The 26,784-nt window shown below is 42.6% G+C and overlaps 3 protein-coding genes across 10 annotated transcripts in view; 2 read left to right on the forward strand and 1 right to left on the reverse strand.

Annotated features, from left to right (window-relative positions):
• Window positions 1–629: 629 nt before the first annotated feature.
• Window positions 630–11,609, reverse strand: pde11al (phosphodiesterase 11a, like). Of its 4 annotated transcripts, none has more exons than XM_028979611.1 (19): window positions 10,569–11,609; window positions 9,589–9,747; window positions 8,654–8,743; window positions 6,505–6,645; window positions 6,286–6,350; window positions 6,079–6,199; window positions 5,927–6,002; window positions 5,776–5,843; window positions 5,605–5,697; window positions 5,036–5,086; window positions 4,571–4,717; window positions 4,353–4,460; window positions 4,110–4,219; window positions 3,798–3,888; window positions 3,159–3,259; window positions 2,689–2,766; window positions 2,539–2,602; window positions 2,369–2,406; window positions 630–2,165 (listed from the first exon to the last, which is right to left on the reverse strand). In XM_028979611.1, the coding sequence occupies exons 1-18, from the start codon at window positions 11,340–11,342 to the stop codon at window positions 2,383–2,385; spliced, it is 2,361 nt and encodes a 786-aa protein (XP_028835444.1). In that variant the 5' UTR covers window positions 11,343–11,609; the 3' UTR covers window positions 630–2,165; window positions 2,369–2,382. The 4 variants fall into 4 exon arrangements, with proteins under 4 accessions (XP_028835444.1, XP_028835443.1, XP_028835442.1 ...); XM_028979610.1 differs by having other exon boundaries at window positions 2,369–2,443; XM_028979609.1 differs by having other exon boundaries at window positions 630–2,295; window positions 2,369–2,443.
• A 730-nt stretch (window positions 11,610–12,339) lies between these two features.
• On the forward strand, window positions 12,340–18,841 carry spmip4 (sperm microtubule inner protein 4). Of its 3 annotated transcripts, none has more exons than XM_028981044.1 (10): window positions 12,340–15,662; window positions 15,940–16,028; window positions 16,127–16,198; window positions 16,284–16,313; window positions 16,996–17,186; window positions 17,285–17,373; window positions 17,608–17,782; window positions 17,857–17,951; window positions 18,017–18,529; window positions 18,618–18,841. In XM_028981044.1, the coding sequence occupies exons 2-10, from the start codon at window positions 15,940–15,942 to the stop codon at window positions 18,792–18,794; spliced, it is 1,431 nt and encodes a 476-aa protein (XP_028836877.1). In that variant the 5' UTR covers window positions 12,340–15,662; the 3' UTR covers window positions 18,795–18,841. The 3 variants fall into 3 exon arrangements, with proteins under 3 accessions (XP_028836877.1, XP_028836878.1, XP_028836879.1); XM_028981045.1 differs by having other exon boundaries at window positions 17,101–17,186; XM_028981046.1 differs by lacking the exons at window positions 12,340–15,662; window positions 15,940–16,028; window positions 16,284–16,313 and having other exon boundaries at window positions 16,170–16,212.
• Window positions 18,842–21,004: 2,163 nt separating this feature from the next.
• The window catches only part of osbpl3b (oxysterol binding protein-like 3b), a 32,482-nt gene continuing 26,702 nt past the window's right edge, over window positions 21,005–26,784 (forward strand). For all 3 annotated transcript variants that reach the window (XM_028979404.1, XM_028979403.1, XM_028979405.1), the window contains exon 1: window positions 21,005–21,228. The gene's annotated coding sequence lies outside the window, so the exon portion shown is untranslated. The remainder of the gene's footprint in view (window positions 21,229–26,784) is intronic.

A 26,784-nucleotide genomic window follows, 5' to 3' on the forward strand; every position in this document is an offset into this window, starting at 1 on the left:
AAACACGGATGCGACGCGAAGGTAGGGAGTGGTAGCACAACAGAGGGAAAGACAAAGGGTGAAAGATCCGTCAACCCTGCATTTGTGCTGTGGTTCGTGATGGGGAGTAAGGCCTGTTCAATCCCTGCTGAATTATAGATTACAGGCGAGCTCTGGAGCTGCTGCCGCCGCCCATGTGTTCACACCGCAGCCTGATTCACCCATCCTGTGCAACTGTCCGCTATGGCTGCTGGATCCTTGAGTACATCTGTTTCTCAATGAAAGACAGCTTGATATGGAACACTAATGCCCATAAAAACACTCTTATTAACAACAAACACAAACAATAATAATAAAAGTAGTACTAGTAGTAATTCTTAAGAATATTTATAATGCAAAAGATCCTTTTTTTGCAAAATATGCAATGCATCTTCATGGTGTTAACTTTTTATATTTATTCTCAGACTAATTGCAGCATACTTTTGTTCCGAAACAATCCGGATCATTAATTATTCATTCCCAAGACTTTTGTTGTTTATTTAACATGCCAAGGCGGCGCTCAGGGGAGATTGTACAGACAAGTTTATGCCACTTTGAAGAGCACAGTGATCAAATACATTCAATATTCCCATGCATGGAGTGAGACTAAGATTAAAAAGGGGGTGATGAAACCAGATCTAATTAAGTCTTCATCTGAAATGTAATTTTCTTGATGCATGTGTTGCAATAGGCTAAGGAGGACAGCAAGCATACATTTCACAATGCTCTTTATTTACAAAACTGCCTGAGAGAAATGATCTGCTCAACACAGAAAAGTTTCCTGCACGGTACATCCCTGTGGCCCACTAAGCACTTATTTATGACAGATGCATAAGAACCAGCTGAAAACATTACAACATTTTAAAGATGAAGACACGTATAAATGGTTTGCGCTGTATATCAAACTTCTCTAAAGGCAAAACCTGAAACTTGTTAAAATAAGGCAGTGGTAGCACAAATGTTTTTGCTTTGCATGCTGGTATGAGATTGCAGTAGCACTGGTTCGATGATAAATCTGAATCAAGTAACATTTCTAAGAAAGGTCAACGTGCTAATACATGCTTTACAGAGTTACAAAAAACAAACATTTATAACTGTAAGGCCATCAGACAAATCAAGAGCCAATAGCAACATGCTTGAACACACAGACAGAAGGCAACTCACAGTTTACACAAAAAGAGAATGACTGTGTAATATGGATGTGTAATGCCTGCGTATCAGGATCAGGGTCGACTTACAATTGATTTCAATTGTCATGTAATGTGTATGGACCCGGTCCTCACATAATGTGGCTCAATATATAAATAAAATAAATAAATAACAATATATAAATGTTTTATAGTGCACTTTTATAATAAATATTTTGAAATGTATCCTTTTAGTCACATCACCAATCCCTGTAAAGTGGCCTTCTTTGTTTAACAAAAAGTTGCATTCATTGTTTAAATTAATGTCCGCATTAGGAGTAAACCACTGTAAAGAACTTTTTTAATGAAGTAGTGTATTGCTGGTAAAATGTGTTCTAATGTATAAAGCACAGAACAGAAGAGATTTCTTGCATGCATTCCACAAATGCAAAAAGGCAGGAATGCAATGCAGCACAAATAACTTAATAATATATATAAGGAAATGACTACCAACTGTATATTACATGCCTAATATATTGAATTGAAATAAAAAACATTGAACAATGTTCATTGAAACGCAATGTGTTTCTACGGCTGTGTCAGCGAAGCAACCTTCAACTTCCTGGCCTCTGCAGCCAGACAAGAATCGCAGTCCTGAAGAGAAGCTGTACATTCATTGGATGGTGAAGACCGAGTGGAGTCCAGACTCTTACTAGTGTGTGCTTTCTGGGTATTGTGTGAAATCTGACTAAGTTTCTGAGGGCAGGCAGATTCTGGACTCTGATTGGCTGGTAGATTTTTGACAGTCTGTGGGACGCTAGTGTTTTGATGTGTGTGGGTGGTCTCCGTACTCTGATTGGACAGTGAGCTCTGGGTGGAGCCTGTAGAGGGGTTTGGTTCAGAGGCTCTGCGCGTCTGTTGATAGGACGTGCACATCTCCCACTTCATTCGATTCGAAGAGACGAAATGAAGAGGGTTTCACTGCCACCCTCTGAACCAGGGAATATATTGTTTATTCCCCTAGAATAAATGATAAATTATATTTAAAAGAGATCTGATTTGGTACCTCATACAAGGGTTTACAAATCCCATCTATCCAGTCTATTTGAAGGGCAGGCAGCTCATCTTTACGATTGCGGTCAAAGATGGCCTAGACCAAAGATGGAAGAGTTGCTTTCAACACTTCCAATAACAAGGACATGACATTTAAAAAAAATACTCACAGCAGGTGTCAACTTCAATTCAGAGCGCTCTCTGTCACCTTGTTCAAAAAATTCACTAGTTACCAGTTCTGCTACCTAAAGAAATGTGTACAAACAGTACAGTTCCACTGAAAGCACAATGCTTTAAATTTACATTTAACTGACTGGTTATTGATGGCAAATAACATTACCTGTTTGGAGATTTCCCAAGGTCGAGTCACTGCACCCAAATCAGATGCTGTCATCAGCATGGACCTGTGTGGGTTCAATTCAAAGTTCAACAAGGAACTGACGCACCACACTGAAGCACGGCATCTTATTCTGAGACCTGAGGACTTTACCTGAGGACATCACGGTGCTCCTCGTTGGTCCAGCTGAACTCTCCAGACAGCACATACTGAAAGAACTTAGTTCTCTTCCTGTATAGAAGAAATGATGAGGGTGATGATCAAAGAGTGCTGCTTGGCAGTTGACGCATGACAATAAGGGACTTAGTGCCTCCTAGTGGTTTAAAAATGCATTACAAATTAAATCAACCCGTGGATAAGAGGGCGGGGGGGACGAGCAGTTTATAAAAACATAAAAAGTTTAGCATTCTGTTCTTACTGCGCTGGAACAAGAATAGAACAGAATGTGAAAAAAATGGTTGTAGTTGCTTATGTGGCAAAAAACAACAACAATGGGACCTGGTTGTTAAATGAGCCAGAGGTCCAAATCCCACTTGGATCTATTGTGTCCAAGAGCACAACAATTGATCCTGAATTGAGCTGGTAACAGATGGCTCAATGTGCTGGATACAACAAGAACTTACTGGAAATACAAGGTGAGGTCAGTGGACAATATTGCTTGTTTCAGCAGCTGCATCATGCTGCTGTACTCTTTGGAACTGAGACTGGCAAAAATGTTGTGGCCCTGTTGGATGGACAAGATGGCATGGTTCAGTGGTATCATTTCCAGTAAGAGGAGGAAACATTTTCTCATGTGGTGTGCCCTGCTGGGCCGAGTCCAGTTCCAATAGTGACTTTAGAGACCTGCTTTAGCTCTGTTAATTGGTGGGGTTAGAGACTTCAAATGGGTTGCTAAAGACAATCAATGCGGAGCTCCAAAGTGATTAAACAGCAGTTTAGTGAGCACTGTTGGCAGAGCAGGTTCTTAATTAAAAGCTGACAAGCACTGATGTGTTGTCTCAAGCTCTGCAGCATACTGAGGCTCAAAGACGGAGGGAAAGAACAAGCAATCAGAACACTAAATAATGCCAATAATGTGACATTACCAATACCAATAATAACCAAAAGACATATTCATTCATTGTCCAATGATTTTACATTTTAATTGGTAGTGAGTTGAATGATGGCTTCCAACATTACTTAGAGGCATCTGAACCAGACATGGTTAAAAACACAATAACTAATTTGCTTTGACTTGAGATACTATATTAATGGCGGCTTACCTCACTCTGCAGGATCATGACGGCATGGTTGAAATGATGGTGCTCTAAAGTGGCTGATGTGCCATACAGCAGGGCCAGCGCAGATCCTGACCTGTAGGGAGTCAAAGAGTTCTAGACCACACGTAAAAAAGGTTTTGTGACTGAATTCTTCAAATAAAACTGACCAAAAACTGGGAGAAAAAAGGCACATAAAACCCCTTCAATAATCAGTGGTAGGGTTAGCCTCACAGTATCAGAATTTAACAGCATGATATGATAGTGTGTGATATTACATAGGCCTCATTTTGTGACTATAAAATCTACATGACTGACTTAGCCTGAAATGCATTGTTGGTTCCACGGTGATCCAAGTCATGGCACAGGCAGCCCACCATGAGGGCTAAGGTCTCAAAGTCAGAGAGAATATCTTGAAACCTAGCTGTCTGCAGAGAGAAGCATTTGAGTACAACATTAGAAAACATAAATATAAAAATATTTTTAAAAATTGCAGTGCTATTCTGAAGGTTATTAGCTTAGGTTGTTACAGTCCTCTTCTCACTGTATTCAACAACTCACCGTGATCATGATAAACATGCACTGTGACACATTGAAAGCATGACGCCAGTTATGATAGGCTACTGTGCGGTAGTTTTTTCTCACAGTGAGCAGCCATCGGCACAGCACCTGGGAACATAATAAGCATCTTTCCATTTGCTCTTCAACCAAAGCCCTGGCACATCCCTGACAATTATTTAAAAGTCGTAAATAAAAAGTAATCTGTCCATAAATCTCACCTCGTAGTCAATTTTGAATTTCTGGACGACTCCAAGCTCAAGGAACATGCGTAATGAAGCTGTGACCATGGCATCATTGTCCAGGGAGAAGTCATTAAAGTGAAATTCATCTATTCCCAGCTCACTGCTCAGAGGAATCTTAGCAGCCTGGGGGTTGAAAAGGGCAGCCTTAGCAAACAGTTCTTTGCTAAAAAAAAAAGATTAATGAAACTCATGAAAAGGCTCTTCGTACCATTAAAACGTCACTACTGAATGTGCAAATAAATCGAATCATTATCTGAAGTCCAGGATCTTTATTTTTCTTCTTCTTTAGAGAGCAGGATCAGAACCATGCCCAACATTACTTTCTACATCATGCCTTCCTCTTTCATTACATAAAGTTCTTTAATTTAAAATGCATTATGTTGTTTGTTAAGATGTAGTCCAGCTTTTTAAACAGAGTGCTAGCACTTAATAGACTGCTACCTTAAGCCGATCTACCTCCACCTTTGAGCATGTAGCATGGTAAGACAGCATCTGAAAGAGACAAAAACCTCACTATTATTATTAAAGCAAAAAAAATATAGTGTACTAATACGCTTTGAAAAGAGTTTATTGCAACAACTAGCCGATAGCTGAGATACACAGACTACAGAGATGCACACTTTAAGCAACGGGATGCTACAATGCCATATCCAGGCTGTGTTTGTTCATTTTTTTGTTTAAATGTACAAGGCATTGGAGAATTTGAACCTGCTTCAAATTGACTCTTGTTAAAATCCTGGCAAAATGATTTTTTTGTTTGAACCGGTGAATAAAGATCCCGAATACATCTACAGCTGCGCTTTCATGAGCAGGGAGTTCTCACAGAATATATTGAAACTGAATAATTGAAACAAATCTTAAATATTTATGCTGGAGCCGCAGAAATTGGGCTTGTTCATTATGGAAGCAGGACTCATGACAAACATGGACTGATGTACAGACACTATAAAGACAAATCAAGCATGATCCTGAATACGAATGTGATGGTATGATGTTGAGAAATCTCTTACATCTAAAGCCACAGACTGTTTTGCCCAAGTCTTCTTCACTTGGTTGTACATCATGGTGTTGTTGATGCCCAGGCCACAGAAAATCACAAACGCCTGTGCAAATACAAATGATTACATACTTCATTCAAACGTTAGCATGTATATAAAGCAAGCACGTGAGACTTTTCTTACTTCAAAAAGCCTTTGATCTGCGTCATTGAATGTCTTCCTGTCCAAGCGATTCAATATCTGAGCAACCCCTTGCCATGAAAACAGCCTCTTTAGGCATGAAGCAAGAAGGAATGTAGAAAGTGAACATAGAAGCTTCATCTGCAAAGCTCACCTATTATCTGATGGGTTCGGTTCCAGATGGGCACGCACAACACGGATCGGATATGGAAACCAGAGGCTTGATCAGCCTGATGATGAGAATAACACATTAGGAGAAGTGCCGGTGTGTGTTGAGGTATTTGTTTGTTGGGCGTGGGGAAGCACCTCAGCATCAAAGCGAGGGTCCTGACACACATCACTGATGTTGACTGGTAAGCCTGTAGATGCCACCAGCTCAGCAATGCTGTTGTTGATCAGCCAGTCAGAGCAGGATAGCTTCTCCATGCTGACTTTCAAAGGCACACAGCCAATCATGAGGCCAAAACAAGGAGTGAGTGAACTTACTTCTTTAAAGCACATGTTCAGACTCACTTTATATCGTGGTCCACGTTGCACAAAGGGGACATGAGCTCAAATGTCTTCGAGAACTTCACCACCTGTAAGAAAAGCAAACAGCCAAATGAATGACACAATGATTAGAGCAGATTAGTGAAGGTGCCTGAGGTTCAGCTGATGAAGAGCCGAGGACTGGCTGAAAGAAAAAGGGAAGAAAGGGAAAGGACAGTTGGAGAAGAACAGAGCTGGACTCACGGGTGAGTGGATGTCTTCCAGAAGCAACACAGAGCAACGTTCACACTGGAGCAGGGTCAGAGCACGCTGCATGATCTTCCTCACAATCTTCTCCAGGTCTGTCTGCTCCTCGAACAGGTCATTCACTACCTCCAGCAGTGCCTGCAGGAGCCACAAGAAACATCAAATCCCCAATAACGGTTTCCACGCAAATCTGCAATCATTTCAAATGTTAAAAATTAACCCCAAAGTCCAGTGCTTCAGGGTTCGTCAGAGCTCTAATTCTGGTCATTTCCACATTTATGACATTAAGTTAATGAATCAGTTGAGATGTCTATGGTGCTGACTGCTGTGAAGGGCATCCAATAATCCCTACAATGACAACAAACGCTGCAGCTTTAGAATCTTTTGCTCTGTTCTTGTTACATCTTGGGGGCCAAGGGGGAAGAAGAACTCGCAGAAGCAGGACATCGTGAAAAAGAGATTTTATTTATGAAAGACAACAAAAACCAGGCACATTGGGCAAAAAGGAAAAGGAAAGAACAAAAAAAAACCCCTAAGGCATGTGGCAATTGCCAGAAACAAGAGAAAAACAAAAACTCAAGGTAAGTGTATAACGGTTCTTATGGAATTTCCTTCAGCTGGGTTGGACCAGGACTCCAAAATAAGCTGCAGGAGCACCTGCTGCGATATCCTCATGGTCCCTGGGCACCACTCCAGGGCGACCAAGCTCTGTCGCTGGGGGTCCTCTCTGGTTCTGGACACGTGCCGCCCCTGCCATTGCTGCCTTCATCACTCCCAGCCACACCCAGGAAGGCAATCCCGGACCGCCTGGAGACCGCTTACCAAGCCGCAGGGAGGTGGCATACGGACACATAACGCACACAAATGCACACACAAAGACAGACAAAAGACAGGGTCATCCGGCTCCTGGTGGGTGTTGACCACTGACTGCTCTGCTGGCACGCCTTCCCGTGTGCGGGGAGCTGGTCTTGCATGGAAAGGGAAGGATGGACGCTCTCTACTTTGCTTCCGTCCGGCCGGGGAACATCTGAGCGGAGGGTTGGCGAGTCCTGGCGCCACCATCTTCCTCGCTGTCAGCCTCTGTCTCTCCTTCACCCAACTGGAAGTGGGGGGAATGATGCAGGGATCTTGATGTGTCCATCGTTCCACACCCACTCAGTGTACTCATCGCTGACGTCATCAGAATCAGCCTCGTTCCACTGGACTTGGGCGCGGTTCACGCCTCTTCGCCACTGCGTTGTCCTGCTCCTTCTCCCACCCACTTGCCCATGGGTCGACACTTCTGGGTGCTGCAGGTCATGCTGGGGCCACTGTCCTGACAGATCAGCATTCTTTGTCAGAATAGCATACCTGTAGAGCAAACTGATTGCCCTAAGCCTAACCTTAACCATTAAAGCCTAACCAGTACCCTAAACATAACCAAACCCTGGCACATCTCCTTCAGATGGCGGGGTTCGGCACTCCACTCTCCCCAGGCCGGCCTTCCAGCAATTCCTCACTGCGATCCTGGGTGCCCGTCCTCAGTCTTCTCCTCTGCTTACTTTTTCAGCTTTTGTGCATCAAATGTCACATCTGAGGGTCAGAGGGGGAATGGAGCACAGGCACAGGAAATTGTGGAAGAAAGGGTTTTTTAATAAACACAAGCAAAACTGCACAAGGGCCAAAAAAAAAAAAAGTAAAGAACTTAAATCAACCCCGGAGGCGTGTGTCATAGGGCAGGAACGTTAGTGCACGTAGGTGAGGTCAGGTTAATGTGGCAGCACCCACTGGGTTCTTATGGTGCCCTGGTCCATCAAGACTACTTGGTTTCAGCTGAGTTGGACCAGGACTCCATAATCATGTGCAGGAACACCTGCTGTGGACTCCCATGGCCGTCGTAGGTCTTGTCAGATTGTTGTCAGATTTCTATTTCTTGATTATCAAAGCGATCCACTGGTACATCAACAAGACATTGAATTTAAACTGACCAGAAACTCTCTAGGTTGCTTGAGAATGAAGATTAGTCCTAATAAAAGACTGATATATCCTATCCAATATAAGAATGTCCAATTCATCATCTAATGGAATGAATCCACATCTGAAAACATCACATTGTATGTTTCCTGTGAGAGTTTCATGTGTCTAAAAGCTGACTGATTCCTCTCACTCTGCTTCTCTCGTACTCCTTGCGGGACTCGGAGAAGAGCTTGGCGTTGGAGATCGATATTCCGCAGAATGGTAGATACATCTGCAGCACCTGAGGAGGGAGAGTGAATGAGTGAGACCATGTAGTTTTAAAAAAAAATATATTCTCTGACCGAAAGGGCAACCACAATCATCAGGGGATGATAGTGGGTAAAATTAGTTGAATTACTTAATAAGAGTTCCACTGACAAGCAGACACAATTTTACTCTTTTACTTCATCTCCTGCTTTAACAGTGGTCAAGAGGAATTGTACCATGATTACTATGTACTATGATTATTTGTACCCCCTGTGAACACTAAATAGTTTTTTTAAAAAGCAGTTGCAATATTGACTCCCTTCAGCACACTTGAGTGGCTCCACCTTAATGAGGTATTGATTAGGCAAATGATTGATGGTGGTTTAATTAGGCTCTCAATTGTACAGTGTGTCTCCAGTCGGGCTTTTCAGGAAGGAACTCGCAGAAACGTGCTTCACTAGTACAGATTATAGAAAGTTTTCTATGAATTTCTTTCTTTTTTATTCACTCTGCCAGTGCCACCTCACTCATTTGACTTGTTTTGCAACCTCCTGTACAGATTTATTTTGCGTTATGTGTATCTTCTTTGATGTTACTACCTTTTAATCTTCTATTCTTTTATAACATTTTGCAGTGGGTAGGACCACAATTACGTTGTGTTGTTGTACTAAGTATGATTATGCAATGATTAGAAATACTTTAAATTTAAACTTAAACGAGTGGAACTAGTGTTTAAAAATTTAAGTTATTTATTCTCTGGACAAGAACAAAAACAATTATTATACGTATTACTATAGTACTTTTACTCTTTATTCATTGAAGGTATCATTCATATTCATTGAATATTATAGAATGATATTTTGCAATAATGTCACTCACCTTCTCATCATCCTCAGTAAAGGGTGTTCCATTCGGGTTCTTGTTGATGGCCTGCACCACCCCAATAACCTCGCCATCACTGTTACAGATAGCCATGCAGAGGATAGACTGGGTTTTGTACCCAGTCAGCTTGTCAATCTCATCACTGAAACGATGGTCCTACAACAGAGACACACCATATTTATACTATGTATTTATTCATTTGTGTACATGTGCAAAAATATATCATGTTGAAGCTGTAAACTCTACAGGATATCTACAGGAAATGCATGCAACTCATTACCAAGTAAAATAATGAACTGCAGAGTCAAATCTGGACTGGCTGCAGTTCCAGAATCCAGGGCAACACCATCGCTCTCGTGTGCAGAAGTCTGCCCATGGCCATGTTATAATGATGCTGGACACAGACTGGTGGAGAGTGGCTCTGCTGTTATCACACAGGAAAACGGTCTGTCCTTTCGCAGGAAATGAGCGTGTATCACACACTTTGACATAATGGAAATAATTAAGCGACCCCTGGGTAGAGCGCAAGCCTCACGATAACTTCAGAGAACTGATGAGCCTTTCAAGCATATATGCCAGAGACAACGTCTTTCTTTTCTTTCTTTTTTATGAAACAGCATTTTAAAAAAATGTGTGACGAAACTAGGGGCAGCGGTTGGCCTAGCGGTTAAGGAAGCGGCCCCCATAATCAGAAGGTTGCCACGCTACTCCCCGGGCACCTGTCACAGCTGCCCACTGCTCACCAAGGGTGATGGTTTCGTTGCTGTGCTGCAGTGTATCACAATGGCCATCACTTCTCTCTCTCTCTCTCTCTCTCTATATATATATATATATATATATATATATATATATAATTGTTATATATATAAATGTAATTGTTAAAGAGTGCTGCAGTGCCTGGTGCAGGAGGAAAGTGTGCATATGAGACTCTGGTAGTGGTGTGGCTCTGCAGAAACCTCTGCGTAAAAACGTGGTACCTCGTACGCATTGGGAATGTTAACCGTCTCTCCGTGCTCCGCTACGTAACCGATGATGCCCTTTCCCCAGGGCACCTGCACCTCGCTGGAGTCCAGGGTGCTGGAGGACGGCCGCACCGTGGTGCCCGAGTGAACGTCGAAGAACTTGGACACCAGGGTCCTCTTGTGCGGGGGTCCCTCCACCAGGAACAGGGAGCACCTGTCCGCGTCCACCATGATGCAGACGTTGATCAGGATCTTGTAGCTGAGGTTGGTGATGTCGAGCTCGTTGGAGATGTCCTTGACCAGCTCGAGGAAGAACTCCCTCTCGTTGGACTCCTTGAGCCTGTACTTGTAGTCGATCGCGCTGGACGCGTACTGCGGGACGTTGACGCGCGACTCCAGGAGCGCGCTGAGGATGTGCGCGGTGGTCGGGGGCAGGGAGCTGGCTTTGCGCAGCAGGGCTCTTCGCCTCATGCTGGACTGGGACTCGTGGGCGCTCAGGCTGACGTGCTCGTCGTAGGTCCTGTGCGCCGTCAGGGCTTTGGACCGCGCGAAGTTCCGCCGGAGCTCCATTTGGGACGAGCGGCGCTTCAGCCCGTCCGGGTTCGAGGGCCAGAGAGGCTCCTTGGCGAGGTTCCGCTTCTCCTCCACCTGGGGCGCTTTGGAAGGCTGGTGTTCCTTCAGCCACCTGGTCACCGTGTCGCATTTTCCTTTACGGATCAGGTATTCCTCGAACAGGTCCGGGTGGCGGTCCAAAAAAGCCTCCACGTCGGAAAAGTCGAAAGTCGTCATGGCGAGAAGAAAAATAAAGAGAAAAGAGCTACAAGAACTTCAGAGCAGCGGAGAAAACGTCTGCTTTCACCACTGTTCGTCCCTCACTTATTCATCTCCTCCCTCCCTCACTCTTCCCGCAACGGAACCGAGGCGCTCGGTTCAATATATAAGAAGCAATTCAATAAATAAGCAAACGATGACGCCGCTGCTGCGCGCACTGTACACCGACTGTCTGTCAGGTGAGAGTGAGACGGTCACCCCGGGGAGACTGGCTTCATACTGGCCGCCCTCCCTCCCCAAAGTCTTGTTTTGACTTGGATGAGAGCAAAAAAATCTCATTCTCTCTCTCTCTCTCTCTCTCTCTCTCTGTGTGTGTGTGTGTGCAGTACAGGCCAAAAGTTTGGATACACCTTCTCATTCAATGTGTTTTCTTTATTTTCATGACCATTTACATTGGTAGATTCTCACTGAAGGCATCAAAACCATGAATGAACACATGTGGACAAAAAAAAGGTGAAATAGCTAAAGCACATTTTATATTCTAGTTTCTTCAAAATAGCCGCCCTTTGCTCTGATTACTGCTTTGCACACTCTTGGCATTCTCTCGATGAGCTTCAAGAGGTCGTCACCTGAAATGGTTTTCCAACAGTCTTGAAGGAGTTCCCAGAGGTGTTTAGCACTTGTTGGTCCCTTTGCCTTCACTCTGCGGTCCAGCTCTCCCCAAACCATCTCGATTGGGTTCAGGTCCAGTGACTGTGGAGGCCAGGTCTCCACTTTTTGTTAAGTACATAACTCCACATGTGGTCATTCATAGTTTTGATGCCTTCAGTGAAAATATACCAATGTAAATGGTCATGAAAATAAAGAAAACACATTGAATGAGAAGGTGTGTCCAAACTTTTGGCCTGTACTGTAGTTATATATACACACACACACACACACACACACACTGCAGTCAGATACCTAATGATCCAATTTCAACTTCTGCAGGTAATTGTGTCTTTATGTGAAGGAGAGATGAAGAGAGAGAGAGAGAGTTATTCTTTAGAACATGTATGTAATATAATTTTTCATAAATATAGCAGTGAAATATTTACTTAGTGTGATATTATATCTCTGCTGTCTGCAGTTTTGGTGTGGCTGCAGCTGCATTTCGGACAAGACCTCGGATTTGTGATCAGCTCGCAGGCCTTCCACATTCCTCTTGGGTCTCTGCTAATGAACATTTCTCTCCTCTCAGGACCTTCCCTGCGCTGACTTGCGTGCTGCTGAATAAGTTGTTGTTCCTACTTATGCAGCTCTCCGTCCTTTCAGGCACCTCGAGAGAATTTGTGTTATATTACAAAGTACAGTACAGTATTTCGATGCTATAACATGAATGCGATCCAGCCAAACCCATTCAGAATTAGTGCCATGCCTTACATTCAAAGGAACAAAGAATATTGATGCTACGGTTCACATGGCAACAACGATGGAGAATCACTAACCTCACCTTCCATCTGCAGCAGTAGTTATTGGTAAATGCAAGACACCTGAGGCTGTTTAATCTGGATGCTCATTTTGTGATGCGTTGAAACGTTTAGATTACATTTTTAAGTGAAAGTGATTGTTTTCATCATTGTGATACACAGCAAGCGCTGGACTCAGTGCACACAGCGAAATGTGTCCTCAGCATTTAACCCACCCGTAACCCCTCTGATTACAAACCTGCTTCTTTACCCGCTATGCCACCCAATTGTAGAAAAACACAAACCCATGGTGTATAGCTGAATAGCACTAGAATTGAAAGATGAACCGCAACATGCTTTCTTTTGGAACTGCATCATGGAGGAACATTTTATCACCAGATATACATAACCAATTTACATAACAATGTTGAAATACCTAACAAGTTTTGGAAACTTTGGAAACGTGATGGTCTGGGGATGGAACCCAGCCACTAGGGACACATGTGAAAGTGTATGTTTTGGAGCAGATCCAAATCCCTGGTAAATTGGGAGGGTTGCGTCAGGATTGGCATCCGGCATAAAACTTTTGCCTGGTCGATTGTGCCAGACTGGATGATCCGCTGTGACGACCCCTAACTGGAGCAGCCGAACGAAGGAGAATAGAATAGAATCAAAAAGAATGCCTTTTATTGTCACTACACGCATGTACAATGAGATTAAAGGCAGACATATATGTACAAAATAGTGCAGAAAATAGAAATATACAAATAAACACAATGCAACAAGGGTCAGTAATTACAAGTGAAGTGTCAGTGTTATATACATATGGGAAGAATAAATAACTGAGTATGGTTATATACAGTATTCAATGCTGATAAATATTCATATGGATATTGCACATCTGTTGGTCTGAAGGAAGGAAGTCCTGAAGTTTCGACTGTGTGGTCAGTGCATGTAAGAGTTTAAAGTGGTTATGGCTTTTGGGAAAAAAATGTTCTTGAGTCATTTTGTCGTTGTTGTGATGCACCTGTAGCCTCGTCCTGAGGGCAACAGGTCAAATAGATGAAAGCCAGGGTGGGAGCTGTCCTTTTTGCTCTGCTAAGGCCTCGGGAGGTGTAGATGTCCATCAGGGAAGGCAGCGGGCAGCCAATGATCTTCTGTGGAGAAGGAGAAGAACTGATGAACTGGGGATGGAGCTCCACTGGCCATGCAGGACCTTCTTGCGTGAAGATCTAGACCTCCTTTGTAATGATGCCACCAATCTAATTAAAGACTAACAAGCATCCAGGGCAGGACTGGCATGGGGCACTGCAGCATGCCTAATACACCCAGATAAGGGCGGGGAAGCAGACCTGCACTGAGGCGAGCAGCAGAGTAATTGGCCATGGGTTAAATTCTGGAATAAATCTGTGCTTTTGAATAAATCTGCACCTTTGACGAGGCCCAGGAAGAATCACAATTAGGGGGTTAATCCTGAAGCAAGGCTTTGGAAATATAACTGCATACCTCACAGTGATGGTGGTTTTTGTTCCTCAGTAGACAGTTTAACACATAGAATATAGAATCCATTTAAATAATTTAGTTTAAAGCACATAGAGGTTAGGGAATAGTTATTTGTAAGATTCGTCTATAAATCACACTGAGAAATAAATAATTCTTATATCTAATAATGCTAATAATTCTAATATGCTTCAGGCACAGCTCTCCAGAATCCACAGTAGTCACCCATACTGTTTGAATTAAATGAATTAAATTGAATGAATTGTCTTGAAAGCCACTTCACAGCATAATCTGTTTCATCTCCCCACTCCCTTTGCTGCTGGAAAGTTTGTGAACTCTTCAGAAGAATTTCACAAAGCTGACAAATGAGAACTGTGAGTCTTGATATTATACTTGCTCATATATGACTCAATATTATGAGACTTGTGAGCATTTATCAGACGCCCTTATCCAAAGCGACTTACAATCAGTAGGTACAGGGACAGTCCCCCCCTGGAGAAAATGGTAGTAAGTGGGATTTCTTCAGGTTTTGTGTTACCCACTAGGCTACTACCACTCATTGCTAATCAGTTGAATTGTGTAGTGTATAATCTGTAAATTATGTGTGTGTGTGTGTGTGTGTGTGTGTGTGTGTGTTTGCGGCTTCTGTATGAGATCATATAGTCCAGGAATGTAAATGTAGAAGCTGCTGTATCAGTGAGCAACATGTCGGCAGTAACCAGAGAACGCTCCCCTCCTCGGCCAGTCATCATCTCCCATGTCACTTTGTGATTACTGATGGGCGGCTCAAATTTCTCCCTGAGGTCCATCGAGATTTCCCTGCTGAGCGGTGGCTCTCACAGTGATGGTTGCGTTCTGCCAGCAGCGATTGCCCTCCCAAGCTCTTCATTTATTACTTAAATCATCTGGAATTCCGTTGCTCTTGTGGTTTTATTTAATCACCCGTGAGTCTTATTAACAGGCTTTAATTGAAGTGTTGAGTGTATCATTATTTCGCTGAATAATGAACATCCATTTTTTCCCAAGGGCCTTCATTAGAGCCTGCATTTGTATCTGTTCCATAATTGTAGTTCACTGCTAATTTTGCATTTGAGTGAATGGATATTAAAGGTTTTAACGACCTCATCACAACACAAAGACTGACTTGCAGGCTTGGATAGGGTATCAGCTGCAGGTTTCCTATTTCTGGCTGGAAGGAGGTTCAGTTGTTGCCAGAGCACTGCCCTTTCTCCACTGAACTATGAGGACCTGAGTTAAAGTTTGGTCCTGACCCCGGACAGATGAAAAACCTGCCTGTCTTCAGACAACTGTACCAGGAAGATTTCTCATCTATGCTTCTCGATCCTCCAGCAGCTGAAAGAGAAAATTTTCATCGACCTACAGCGCAGAGGTACTGGCAACAACAACATAACCAATATGGCTGAATTCTAATTCTCATAGAAGATTCCTTTTATGAATATCGCTTTTGTGGAATGTGCACAGGAAATTAGAATCTCTGTCCATGACAAGACAAGAATGTCATTTTGTTACTTTATTAAGGATAAATTGTCTGTATATCAGTGCATATAAAGTATTCCAGATCATGTAGACAGATGAATATATCAGTTAATCAGTCTATTTGGGTTGGAGGAACAGGATTATCTCATCCAAAATGCTCTTTTTCATAGATGACTGTGTGTTCTGCGAAAGTCCAGCACCCCCCAGCTGTCATAAAGGGCCATCGCCACTTCAGCTTTGGGGGAGCAGCTCTACCTGAGTACGATACACTGTAGAATTGGTTTTACAACTAAATGAATGGGGAAAAAGATCATTAATCTTAAATTGTCTTTTAATTGATCATGCTTATGTTACCAGGAATGTCACAATTAATCAGTATTATGACCTGACTGATACAAAAAGAAGCAATCTACGCTTAAACGATCAACTGTAAGTTGTTAAAGGTTTGTTACTGCACTGCCTTTTGTTTCACCTTCTATTTGTACACAATTTGTAAAATTCCTTTGTGTTTCAGTATTCCCAAACCAACTGATATTAACTTAGGGTGAGTGCCAGTTTTTCTTATTCAGGGTAATCCTGCCTATTTTCTTTTTAAATGTCCTGTATTACAGCAAAAATGTGCTCAAAAATATAGGGAACACAAAAATAACACATCCTACACCTGAATGAATGAAATATTCTTATTAAATACTTTGTTCTTTACATAGTTAAATGTGCTGAAAACAAAACCACTCAAATTTACGATGGAAATCAAATTTATCAACCCATGGAGGTCTGGATTTGGAGTCAATCCAGAGCTGTAAGCACAACCCCCATCTGTGGATGTCAGGCCCATATATTACCCTTATGGAGTCTGTTTCTGACCAAAACATCAGCCAGAAAGCATAGGAGAAGTGGTCTGTGGTCACCTCCTGCAGAACCACGCCTTTATTGGGGATGTCTTGATAGTTGCCTGTAATTTCCACCCATTGTCTATTCCATTTGCACAACAGCATGTGAAATTGATTTTCAATCAGTGTTGCTTCCTAAGTGGACAGTTTGATTTCACAGAAGTGTGATTGACTTGGAGTTACATTGAGTTTTTTAAGTGTCCCTTTATTTTTTGGAGCAGAGTACATTTACTGTATATACATTTTGAGAGCACATTCTTTTTCAAAGCTTACAGAGAGGTTATTATTGTTATTACAGCACCAATTGTTCACACACTGACTATGGTTTCTTCCCAGAGAATTCATGATCAGGGTCCCTGTTCAGAGGGAACACCCTTACCAGTCCCACATCTCTCGCTATGCTATTTTCCCATCTTTCCACTCACCCGATGACCCAAACAGAGGAATGCTGGCTGGAGACAAACGTCCCTTAAATCCACTCATCCCCACTAATGCTCCAGAGGTCATTCTGCTCAACAAGACCAAAGGCAAGGGGGCAAACCACGAGAGAGAGAGCATCAAATATGTGTGTGTAGTTTAAAGTTAGAAATCGTGCTTTTTTCCAACAATTTTTTCATCTATACAGGCTGTCCTTACCGACATGAAATAGTGAAGGTTCCCATGGAAACAGAAAGAAAGGGAATGTCTTGGCCAGGACAACATGGTTTTCTGGATGTAAGAGCCATACTATGAAATACACTGTGCATATTTGATGATTTCTGTGTCTATTTATTAACAGAACTCCACAAAAAATATATATATTTATAATTTTTTCTAATACATTTTTATAAGAACATGGTCAATAAATTTGATTCCGATTCAGAATTTAAATGAACACAAAACCATGTTTGCATATTTATAAATATGCAGATGTATTGAGCAGGCTATTTACTTTGTCTAAACACACAGTACCCTAAACCCACCAATGGAGTGAGTCAGGGGTTTTACCCCAAGCCCCCTAAGACAGTTTGTCCCAACTGCAGCTTGCGTGACTGGGGCTCCACCCTATCAAAGCGCACTGCAAACATTCTCTGCAACCTGGAGAAGTTGCAGTGGGTCACCTCCTATCAAATGCACTTCACAGGTACACAAAACTACACTCAATTTACTATAGTTTTATTTACAAATGAATACTTAGGTTTCGTATGGTTTGTTCAGGCAATGGGCCTTCTAACCCTCTGAAACTGGATGACTTTGATGAACAGACCATTGACACAGCGACCCAGCAGGGGACACCTTATGCAACACGACTGGTATGTCAAACTGAAGAATATATTTTATTAGGTCAAATAATAATCGACTTCCTATTCTGTTTCAGCGTGAGCGATCCCACCCAGTCTTTGTTCCCCCAAGGCCACTGGACGGCCGCAGGGCAAGGATCCTGCAGGGTCGTCAGTCCCTAAGGGGCCAGGGTGTCCATAATGATACTTCCTATGCTCCCTCAGACCAGGAACAAGGATTTACCAAATGGAATGCACACCGCTTGGATAGTTTACCTCAGGGATCCAACAGAAACCTTGAGCCCCTTAGGCCACAGCTTGAAGGTGGGTCACCCCAGCTTCGTTGTAATCCGGAGCAAGAAAGCAGCAGCGCAATGTGTGAAACCTGCAGGAAGACACACTCTGAATGCCCAGCTCTCAGTTCTCCAGTTCTCAACACTGGACTTACAAAACCAATTCAGACCTTCAGAGAAGACCAAGCTGAACATAAAGCCTTGGATCTTCAAAACAACCCCAGCACAGAGGCTGAGAAACCATTTGAATTTGAGAATTTAACAGGCACTAGCAGAGCTACTGTACCTGAGGGCGATGCTGCTAAACTAGGATACATGGTACGTCCAAAAGTAACTTCTGAAGGGGGCGAAGAACTGTAGTTCTTCTATTCATCCAATCTTTACTAACATGTTCTCCTGCCACCAGATAAGGGAAACGAACCACAACAGCTTGCAGGCCCTCCAGGATTCATTCAGTAAGACCGAAGCCCTCAGACGCTTTCACCAAACCATAAAGAGCAAAGCAGCAGACCTGAGAGATCACCACCATGCTGGTCGAAAGCACGACTTCTACGGATTCAACTCCTATTACTTTCACAACTGAGCATTCACAAATGCAATGATTAAACATTCTTTAATAAATACTCATTCACATGCAGTTGATCTCTGTTTAATTTTCTGTAAAAAGCTATATTTTATTCAGTTTTATCATTGGGTTATGAGTATAACTGGATCATTTAAACCCTTGTAAATTTGTGTCTCATGATGTCATTATTAGAATGAATATGAATATATTCCCATATGTTGCACACTGTTGCTCTTCTGAAGTCACAGAGAAACCATGCAGTGTCTTTCCTTCACTGTCCACTGACTGGTCTGAAATATTGATGTTATGCATTGCGCAGAAAATGGAAAAAGCCAGCATCTGGGTCCTGCACATTTTGCATTGGCCTTGAATTAGTGATTAATGCCATACGGCTTCTCTCAGGTCTTTCAGCATTATGAAATATGGCTTAGTGTTATTACAGCAGACTCCCACAGAATGGCCTTGAGTGGCTGACTGGAGATCAGCTAACACTGCTATGAAAGATCTTCAGCAAGGTGAAATGCGGAGACTTGCATAAAGAGCAATTTGATTACTTTAACATCCTCTGACTACTTAAAATTCTATAGATAGAGTGGGTTCCGTAATATAAACTCAGAGCCACTGTTCAAGCAATAGATCTGCATGGGAAACAATACTAATATACAAAGCCATGTTTCCAAGATCTTGACCCTTGATTTATTTCATGCCCTGAAATGGAATATATAGTATGTGTTATATTACCATACAGGACCACACTAAACTGCAAAGTAAGTAGCAACCTCAAGTGGACATTTAGCACCTTAAAATCGGGGTGTCAAGGTCTGTATTGGTGGAGGCAAAAGCCTCTTGCCTTATGAACAGAGATTTATAGGCATGCAGTTCCAGCAGTTAACCACCAGATGGGAGCCTTGTTTTAATATTCTTCTCTTCATAAAGTTGCACAAGGAATGGACAGCTTTAGAAATTCATTGGATCTGTTCTCTTGCCAAAACCAAACATGTTTTGATATATCACCTTTATATTTACAGTGCTAAATGACCAGCAATTTCTTATGCATTGTCAAATTTTATTGAATATAAATCGAAGCAAATAGAAGCCACAAGCATGGCTAGAAAATCTCAGCGGGGAATCTGTGAATGAAATACACGTAACATATTCCTCATATTACATAAAAGCCCTCATGACTTTTCCCATTCACACACACCCACTTGTGGCGAATGAATGTTTACCCTGTGAGTGTGTAATTCACCAGGAATGCACTAAAAATACACTCTTTGTGCGCACACCCCCTGCAGCATATTGCATGTCTGATGAGCCGTGTTAAGTTGAACAGCATTTAAACGGCCTTACCACAGATATTTACTGTTATACCATGCTGAGAGAGAGTCAGAGAAAGAAAGAAACTCCCCACATCATTTTAAACATTACAAAACAACGAGTACATCATCAGAAATAATGAAACAATTTTCCACCACACTAAAAAAACTCAAACTATCTGAGATTTTAGAAAGCCTCGCCTTCCAGCCTGTGTTTAATATGGACAAATGTGGTAATACTGCAGAGGTGTGGTCCCTTCTCACTGTGGGTTCAGAATTTTGTTGTCATGGTTACATCAGGAAATGCCTCAGTTGCTCAATTGTGAGTGAGTTACAGTGTATCAAAGAGTCTGCATGATTCATGTTGCCCTACCATTTTAGACAATGCTATTTTTTCCCTGTACGCCCATTATGGTAACAGTAGGAAAACTCCACTTTTCACGGAATTATGTAACAAGTGGTAAAATTCAGATGGGCCTCAGAAACCTGAACGGTACGGCCCAATTTATTAAACCAGTGGTCAGAGTGCAGGAAATCAACTCCATTGACTCAATGTCATTCAATGAACCAAAGTCCACTGACACACCTCGGCCCTAAGCAACAAAAAAAAAAGAAAACGCAGCCAGTGTCACCATAATTCACAAACAATTCATGCTTATTACACTGGCTTTTCACTCTTCACCTTTTGAACTTCTCCACCTTCCTAGGTCCTAGTCTGAGCAGACCGGATTAGTTCTGGTCGTCACCGACCCCTCGTTTCGCGCGGTTCTCCGGAGACTCTCGCCAACCTCACCGCGCGGAGGCTGTGGGAGGACATCTGACCACGCCCCCTTGGCGGTGACGTCACCGCGACGGCGTCCGCCGATTGGCTGCTCACGCACGTCACTTGCCGTGCCCGGCGCCCCCCTTTCAAACCAGCGAGCCGCAGCATCAGCTACTACAGCCGCCGCCGAGGCCGAGGAGGGCAAGTCGCCAGTTTTTAAAGACTTTTATAAAGACGACATTGTACCATAGCTTCGCCTTTTAATCACGTGTTGTGCTTTTTGATGTGAAATCGGTTGTTTTTTTTCCCATCGTCTCGTCGGACTCTTCTTCCTTATAAAACCTGTAGACCTTCGTCCCCGCAGAACCGTCGGGTGAGTATTCTTTTAACTGCCAACGTGTCTCCCTCTTCTTCCTCTTCTTTATCATCGTCCCGTTTCTAACTCGAGTCCCGTCCAGGAACAAACTTGTTCATACACGAGTGCAGCACGGAAAGAATTACGGGCGTTCGAGGTACGTGCCGAGACACCGACTTCTCTCTGTTGGCGTGCGCGTGCTGTTCATTATTTATTATTATTATAAAAATTAATAATGACGCGTCGTGTCCTGTTTTGTTTTGTAAACCCGGTTCCAAGGCGTTCTGTGTGTATATGGTACGTCCCAAAAATACAGACAGAGGGGGAACAAAGTCAAGGATTCTGCCATTCCTCTCATGTCCTGACACAGTGTTACACGAAAGTGCTTTAAACTGTGAAAGCAGGAAGGGTTTGTAAGTCCCTGGCTTACAAACACATGGTTTATTAACGCATTGGTTAACCAGAAGTAAATAAGTGTAATTATGTGGAATTAATGTCTTATTTGTGGAATATATTCTAGTGTTTGAATAAACTGAATATTTGACAGTGCTGTATATGAAAAGGGTAGTTGATTGTTGAAGTCATCCAGATTCATTGAAGGTGTGGATTTGAGCTGAATACAGGCAGTTTAAGTGTAAAGGGCCCAGTGTACATTTTAATCCCAGTTATTTTTTGCCTCATCTTGATATACAACAAAATGCAGTAGGCACAACATCATAAAATATCATAAATTGTGTTTAGGTTCTATAATAAGTGCTGTGGAAGATGTGGGCTGTATCAGTGCATGGTCTAACACATAGTTCGGCACCAGTGATAACTCTCAGTGAACAACACACACTAACTGGCAAAAGGATATGGCTCTATATCCTCAAACCTGACAAGTGACACAGAATCACAGCAAAGGATGAGCACAAGTGTCTCCCATTTGATAATAACAACGTTATGATGTTATTATGAGCAGTAGACTGGTTTTCATGCCAAGTGAAGCCATCATGACAACTAGGAATTATTATATCTGTGCAATGGAGGCAAACATTGAGTTATTTTGGCAGAATCAAAACAAGGCACAGCAGCTCAACTGCCTCAAGGATTTGGGGTCTTCATGACCTTGAGGCACCAATGAATTGCCCCAGATTACGCAGTTCTGTATTAAAATGGAAGTGAAGTGATTGTCATTGTGATACACATCAAGCAACAGCACACAGTAACACAATGAAATGTGTCCTCTGCATTTAACCATCACAGTTGGTGAGCAGTGGGCAGCCATGACAGGCACCCGGGGAGCAGTGTGTGGGGACGGTGCTTTGCTGAAGGGGACGGTTCGGAACTCTAACCACCAACCTTTTGGTTAACAGCCGAACGTACTAATCGTGGTGGGTGTTGTCATCTGAAGATCAGATCACATTATAGCATGCTTTCTGATAATTCCATGGAACTTTTTCCTCTCAGATGCAGACTACAACATTATTTCAGTTTCCATAGCAACCGACTAGTCTGATCATTAAGTGTGTGCTTTTTTTAAACTTGCTCTTTTTTCCCTCCTGAATACAATACAGTATGTAGTAGATTTCTGTAGATGGAAGTGCTAAATCTCGGCCTTTACATTGTTATAGTAAACATTGCATCAGTCATAATAGCTGCTGGAAATGTAAAATTAGGGTTGGCTTTAAAGCCACTTCATCTGGACAGACTGTTATCTCTTCACACACCCGGTGTGTAGGTGTACGTGTTGTTGGAGAATTGTGAGGTTGGTCCGTTTTCAGAAGTGCACTGTGCCTGTGTCTCTCCTGCAACCCGGAAAACAGAACCCCAGTCCCTGGAAATTAATTTTAGGTAGCATTTTAAAATGTTGTCATGGCTTTATAATGCAGGGAACTGCATGGAATGGAAAACTCTTCTCTTCCTCTGTGGGCACACTGATAGCGGTTCGCTGTGCTATATTACTAAATAATGTAAAAAAGTTCCAAGTAGTGAAATTTTGTTTAGCTTTAAAGTTAAAAACTATGGGCTGCCCTCTGTACCTAAAGTACTTAGTCTCGTGTTTGTACCATTGACGTTCATAAATATTGCATTGTGAAGCCATTATGGAAACTGCCCGTTCTAACCATTTTGCAAGGCCTTTGAAAGGCTTTTAGGAAGTTCAGAGAAATTCATTTGTATAACAAAGTACATGCATCAATACGGAATGGGCTACTTGCATCCTTGGCTACTTGCTCTTGATGTATAGGAAATTCACTCATAAATATGCCCTGTGCAGTGTTGTAGTCTGACCTATGGTTTAGTCTTGGTCGGGCTGGCTGATGCTCAGTGTGGTGATGCCGAATGCATGCTGCCTGATGCTGCACTGAGGAGAGGGCTGCAGTTTTAGTCTTCATGACACACAGTGTCTGCACTGCACAGTGGTAGGGTCACAGCATGGGACATGCCAAGATTTGGAAGAGCCGATTAGTGGGATCGAGCTTTCTATAATTAATACTATTGCATCTTTTTATGCTCTAATTTGTATCCTCAGATTTTTAGATTGACACTGAAAGACAGCTGACTGGATAAGGATTTTATTTTTCCATGTAAGGAGCTGCTGTCTTGCACTTGCCAACTGTTGGTCTATAACAGATTTGCAAAAGAGGCAAATCTACAACTGGACTCTAGACCTTGCAGTCACAATTCAGGTCCAGACATGCAACAACACTGAGTGTTAATCATAAACATGTTAGGTATCCTTAGCAGGCTCACTTTGTTGTCTGTTGCTATGTTATTAACAAATCTCTGAGGATCTATGTTACTGCTCATTGGACAATATTCCTGGTCATGGATTTGGACACATCCTGACTCGACCAGAATGACCTTGACTGATTTGATTGTTCTTATGAATTTGTGTCCTTATTTGCACAGCTAGAAGGACAGGCAATGACAGAGCCAATCTGGTAATAGAGCTGCTCAGTGTTGCTTTAAAACAAGTACATTTAAATTTATGCCATAAGCTTTAAGCCTTTACCATCCACCTTGTCGGAAGTCGCTTGAATGCATCAGCAGTACGTTGTGTGCCCCTTCAGGTCCCAGCTCTGCCTGTCCTCTCACCGTGTCAGCAGGGTGAGCTGAACAGATGTTGTGATCCCAGGTGCATAGTGGTGGGTGTTGCCTCCAGTGAGGGGTGTGATGAAAAGGCCAGCGCCATTGCCACATATTTAACGCATTGTGCATGGGCGGGGCTTTTTTTAGTTTCTTTCAATTTGTTTAATTAAATTAGCCTGAGGATTTCTTTGTGCATTGCTTGTCATAAAGCATCAAGAAGGATGAACTACTCAGAAATATTGTTCTGAGAAATAGGGTGACTATTATCACAACTCTGAAAAGAAACATAGTGACATCACTTTTCCTTTGGTTGGTGTAGGTGGATGTGCAGTCATCTTTTTTTGTGTGAGGAACGCTATTTGAGAGTGCTGAGTGAAATGTTGGCCCTTGTTGTGTTTGGTGTACTTGCTCATTGAGTGTGACAGCACACTGGAGATGACACACAGCAGTTAAATATCACTGCCTGCTTCATTGATCGAAAGAGACAGAGCAGCATCACTTTTATAGTAAATTTTTTTTTTCTAATATTTGACCGTGTCCCTAGACCAGTCCAAATTCAAAACTGGCAATTTGTGACTGTGTCAAGTGCAAAATCGAGAGGCCACTCAGAAAGATGTGGAACGGCAGCACCGCAGGCCCTCATTCATTATATGTAATAGGGGTGAAATCCCAGTCTGCACAGGGTGCTCTGTGGATCAAGTAACAACACGCTTCAGAGAACAGTCTCTTCAAAGGCCTGGGGTTTGGAACATCCCATCTTGGTTGCACCTAAAAATGCAAGACACCAAAACACATCTGGCCTGCTCTCCATGCCTGGCTCTCAGTTCCAGAGGAGCCGTGTGGGTCTATCCGAGCAGGTGGCATCGGGGTTCCTCTGAGGGAGGGAGTTGGCAGGCCTTCCTGACATCTGGTCATGGCTGCGTCTCTGGTTCTTACATTGGAAATGCAAAATGAGTTGTTTTTAGCACATCTTAATGTAAACAACTTGCAGTGCTAAAATTATGAACCGAGTATGTGTGTGTGTGGGTGGTGCGGGTAAGTTGGTGGGTTTGTTTAATGCCTGTTCAATTGTTAACTATACATGTTGAGCACAAGTTGGAGTTTAAGGGCTGATATTAAAACAGACCCATGAACATTGGACCAGTTAATCACACTGATATTGTAAACATGACCATTTTCATAGTCACCTCTTGAGATGTTGATTAATAATGCTTCCATTGTATAACCCAGGACATTGCCTTTATCTAGGCATGTGTCAAACTTTAGTGTTCAGTTCATTCAATTTACCGTAATCCCAATTGTATTAACACAAAAACGCCCGGGTACAACAAATGACAACAACAAATGTTTCTCTAACAAATTGTTGTTGTGCTCAACAGGTTCAAATGGAACCAAAGGATATGTGTTTTATATGACAGATTTCTGAAGTTGGTTGCTCTCAGCATCTTCTTACATTGTTTCTTTTACATTTTGGGAGGCTGGGAGCATTTCTGTGGTGACCCCTTTCATTTTTGCCTCGGGCCATTTTAACAGATTGTGTGATCAGCTTGCTCTCGCACAGAGATACAGAGCGACAGACTCTGAACCATGGGCTGATGCGGGAGTCGTGTGAGGCCAGGTCAGGGGCCGATGGATGAATTTCCTCTGAGTGGTGACTTTGTGTCATGGCAGTGCTGCTTTTGCGCCAAGATTGGATGGGAAAATATTCAGATGTTTTTTTTTTTTTTTTTCTGGAATCTTCCCCTTGTGCATTTTCTAAGGGCACACGAGCCGTAATGGATTGTCTGGACCAGCAGCAACACCATGTGAACTCAGCTGCTTTGTCCAAACAGAAAAAAAACAAACATTGAGACTCACTGATGTTTGCATTGTTACTCTGAATGTTGAACCATGGTGTTACAATGCCAGACCTAGGATGGTGTAACAGCTTAGTCACATCGTGAAGCTTTTCACAGAGGTAAAGAGACAGAGACAGAGATGGAGAGAGAGAGGGATGGCGCAGAGGATGTGGTTAATGAGCAGGATGCACTGCGTTGCTCACAGCAGCTGACAGATGACACTTCAGACATGCAGTCCCTTAAGGAATAAGAATGGAGCCGGGGCTCCCTGGTACCCTGTTCCGTCACACCGTCTCAGATGGCAGGCATTGATGACGTCAGTCTGGGCATGATTGACAAACAAAGACCTAGCTGATCTGGTTCTGACGTACAGTACAGGCCAAAAGTTTGGGCACGCCTTCTCATTCAATGTGTTTTCTTTATTTTCATGACCATTTAAAATGGGTATATTCTCACTGAAGGCATCAAAACTATGAATGAACACATTTGGAGTTATTTACTTCAATGAGAATATACCAATGGTCATGAAAATAAAGAAAACACATTGAATGAAAAGTTGTGTCCAAACTATTGGCCTGTACTGAATATGTTAAACATCAGAGTTGGGCCACTAGTGTCCAGCCTTCCTTCAGAATGAACTGTGGTTTCACAGTAGGCCACAAAT

The sequence above is a fragment of the Denticeps clupeoides genome, chromosome 5, assembly GCF_900700375.1.
Source record: "Denticeps clupeoides chromosome 5, fDenClu1.1, whole genome shotgun sequence".
In the NCBI taxonomy this organism is placed as follows: domain Eukaryota; kingdom Metazoa; phylum Chordata; class Actinopteri; order Clupeiformes; family Denticipitidae; genus Denticeps; species Denticeps clupeoides.

Bases quoted from the DNA above. Each gene is read 5' to 3' on its own strand.
- spmip4 (XM_028981044.1), top strand. From the start codon at position 15,940: ATGACTGTGTGTTCTGCGAAAGTCCAGCACCCCCCAGCTGTCATAAAG. The intron at 16,199-16,283 runs GTAAGTTGTTAA...TTTGTGTTTCAG, and splicing joins CTACGCTTAAACGATCAACT to TATTCCCAAACCAACTGATA. The intron at 17,783-17,856 runs GTACACAAAACT...TGGTTTGTTCAG, and splicing joins CTATCAAATGCACTTCACAG to GCAATGGGCCTTCTAACCCT.
- pde11al (XM_028979609.1), bottom strand. From the start codon at position 11,342: ATGACGACTTTCGACTTTTCCGACGTGGAGGCTTTTTTGGACCGCCAC. The intron at 9,748-10,568 runs GTACCACGTTTT...TCTCTGTTGTAG, and splicing joins ACATTCCCAATGCGTACGAG to GACCATCGTTTCAGTGATGA. The intron at 4,718-5,035 runs GTAGCAGTCTAT...TTCAACCCCCAG, and splicing joins TGGAGGTAGATCGGCTTAAG to GCTGCTAAGATTCCTCTGAG.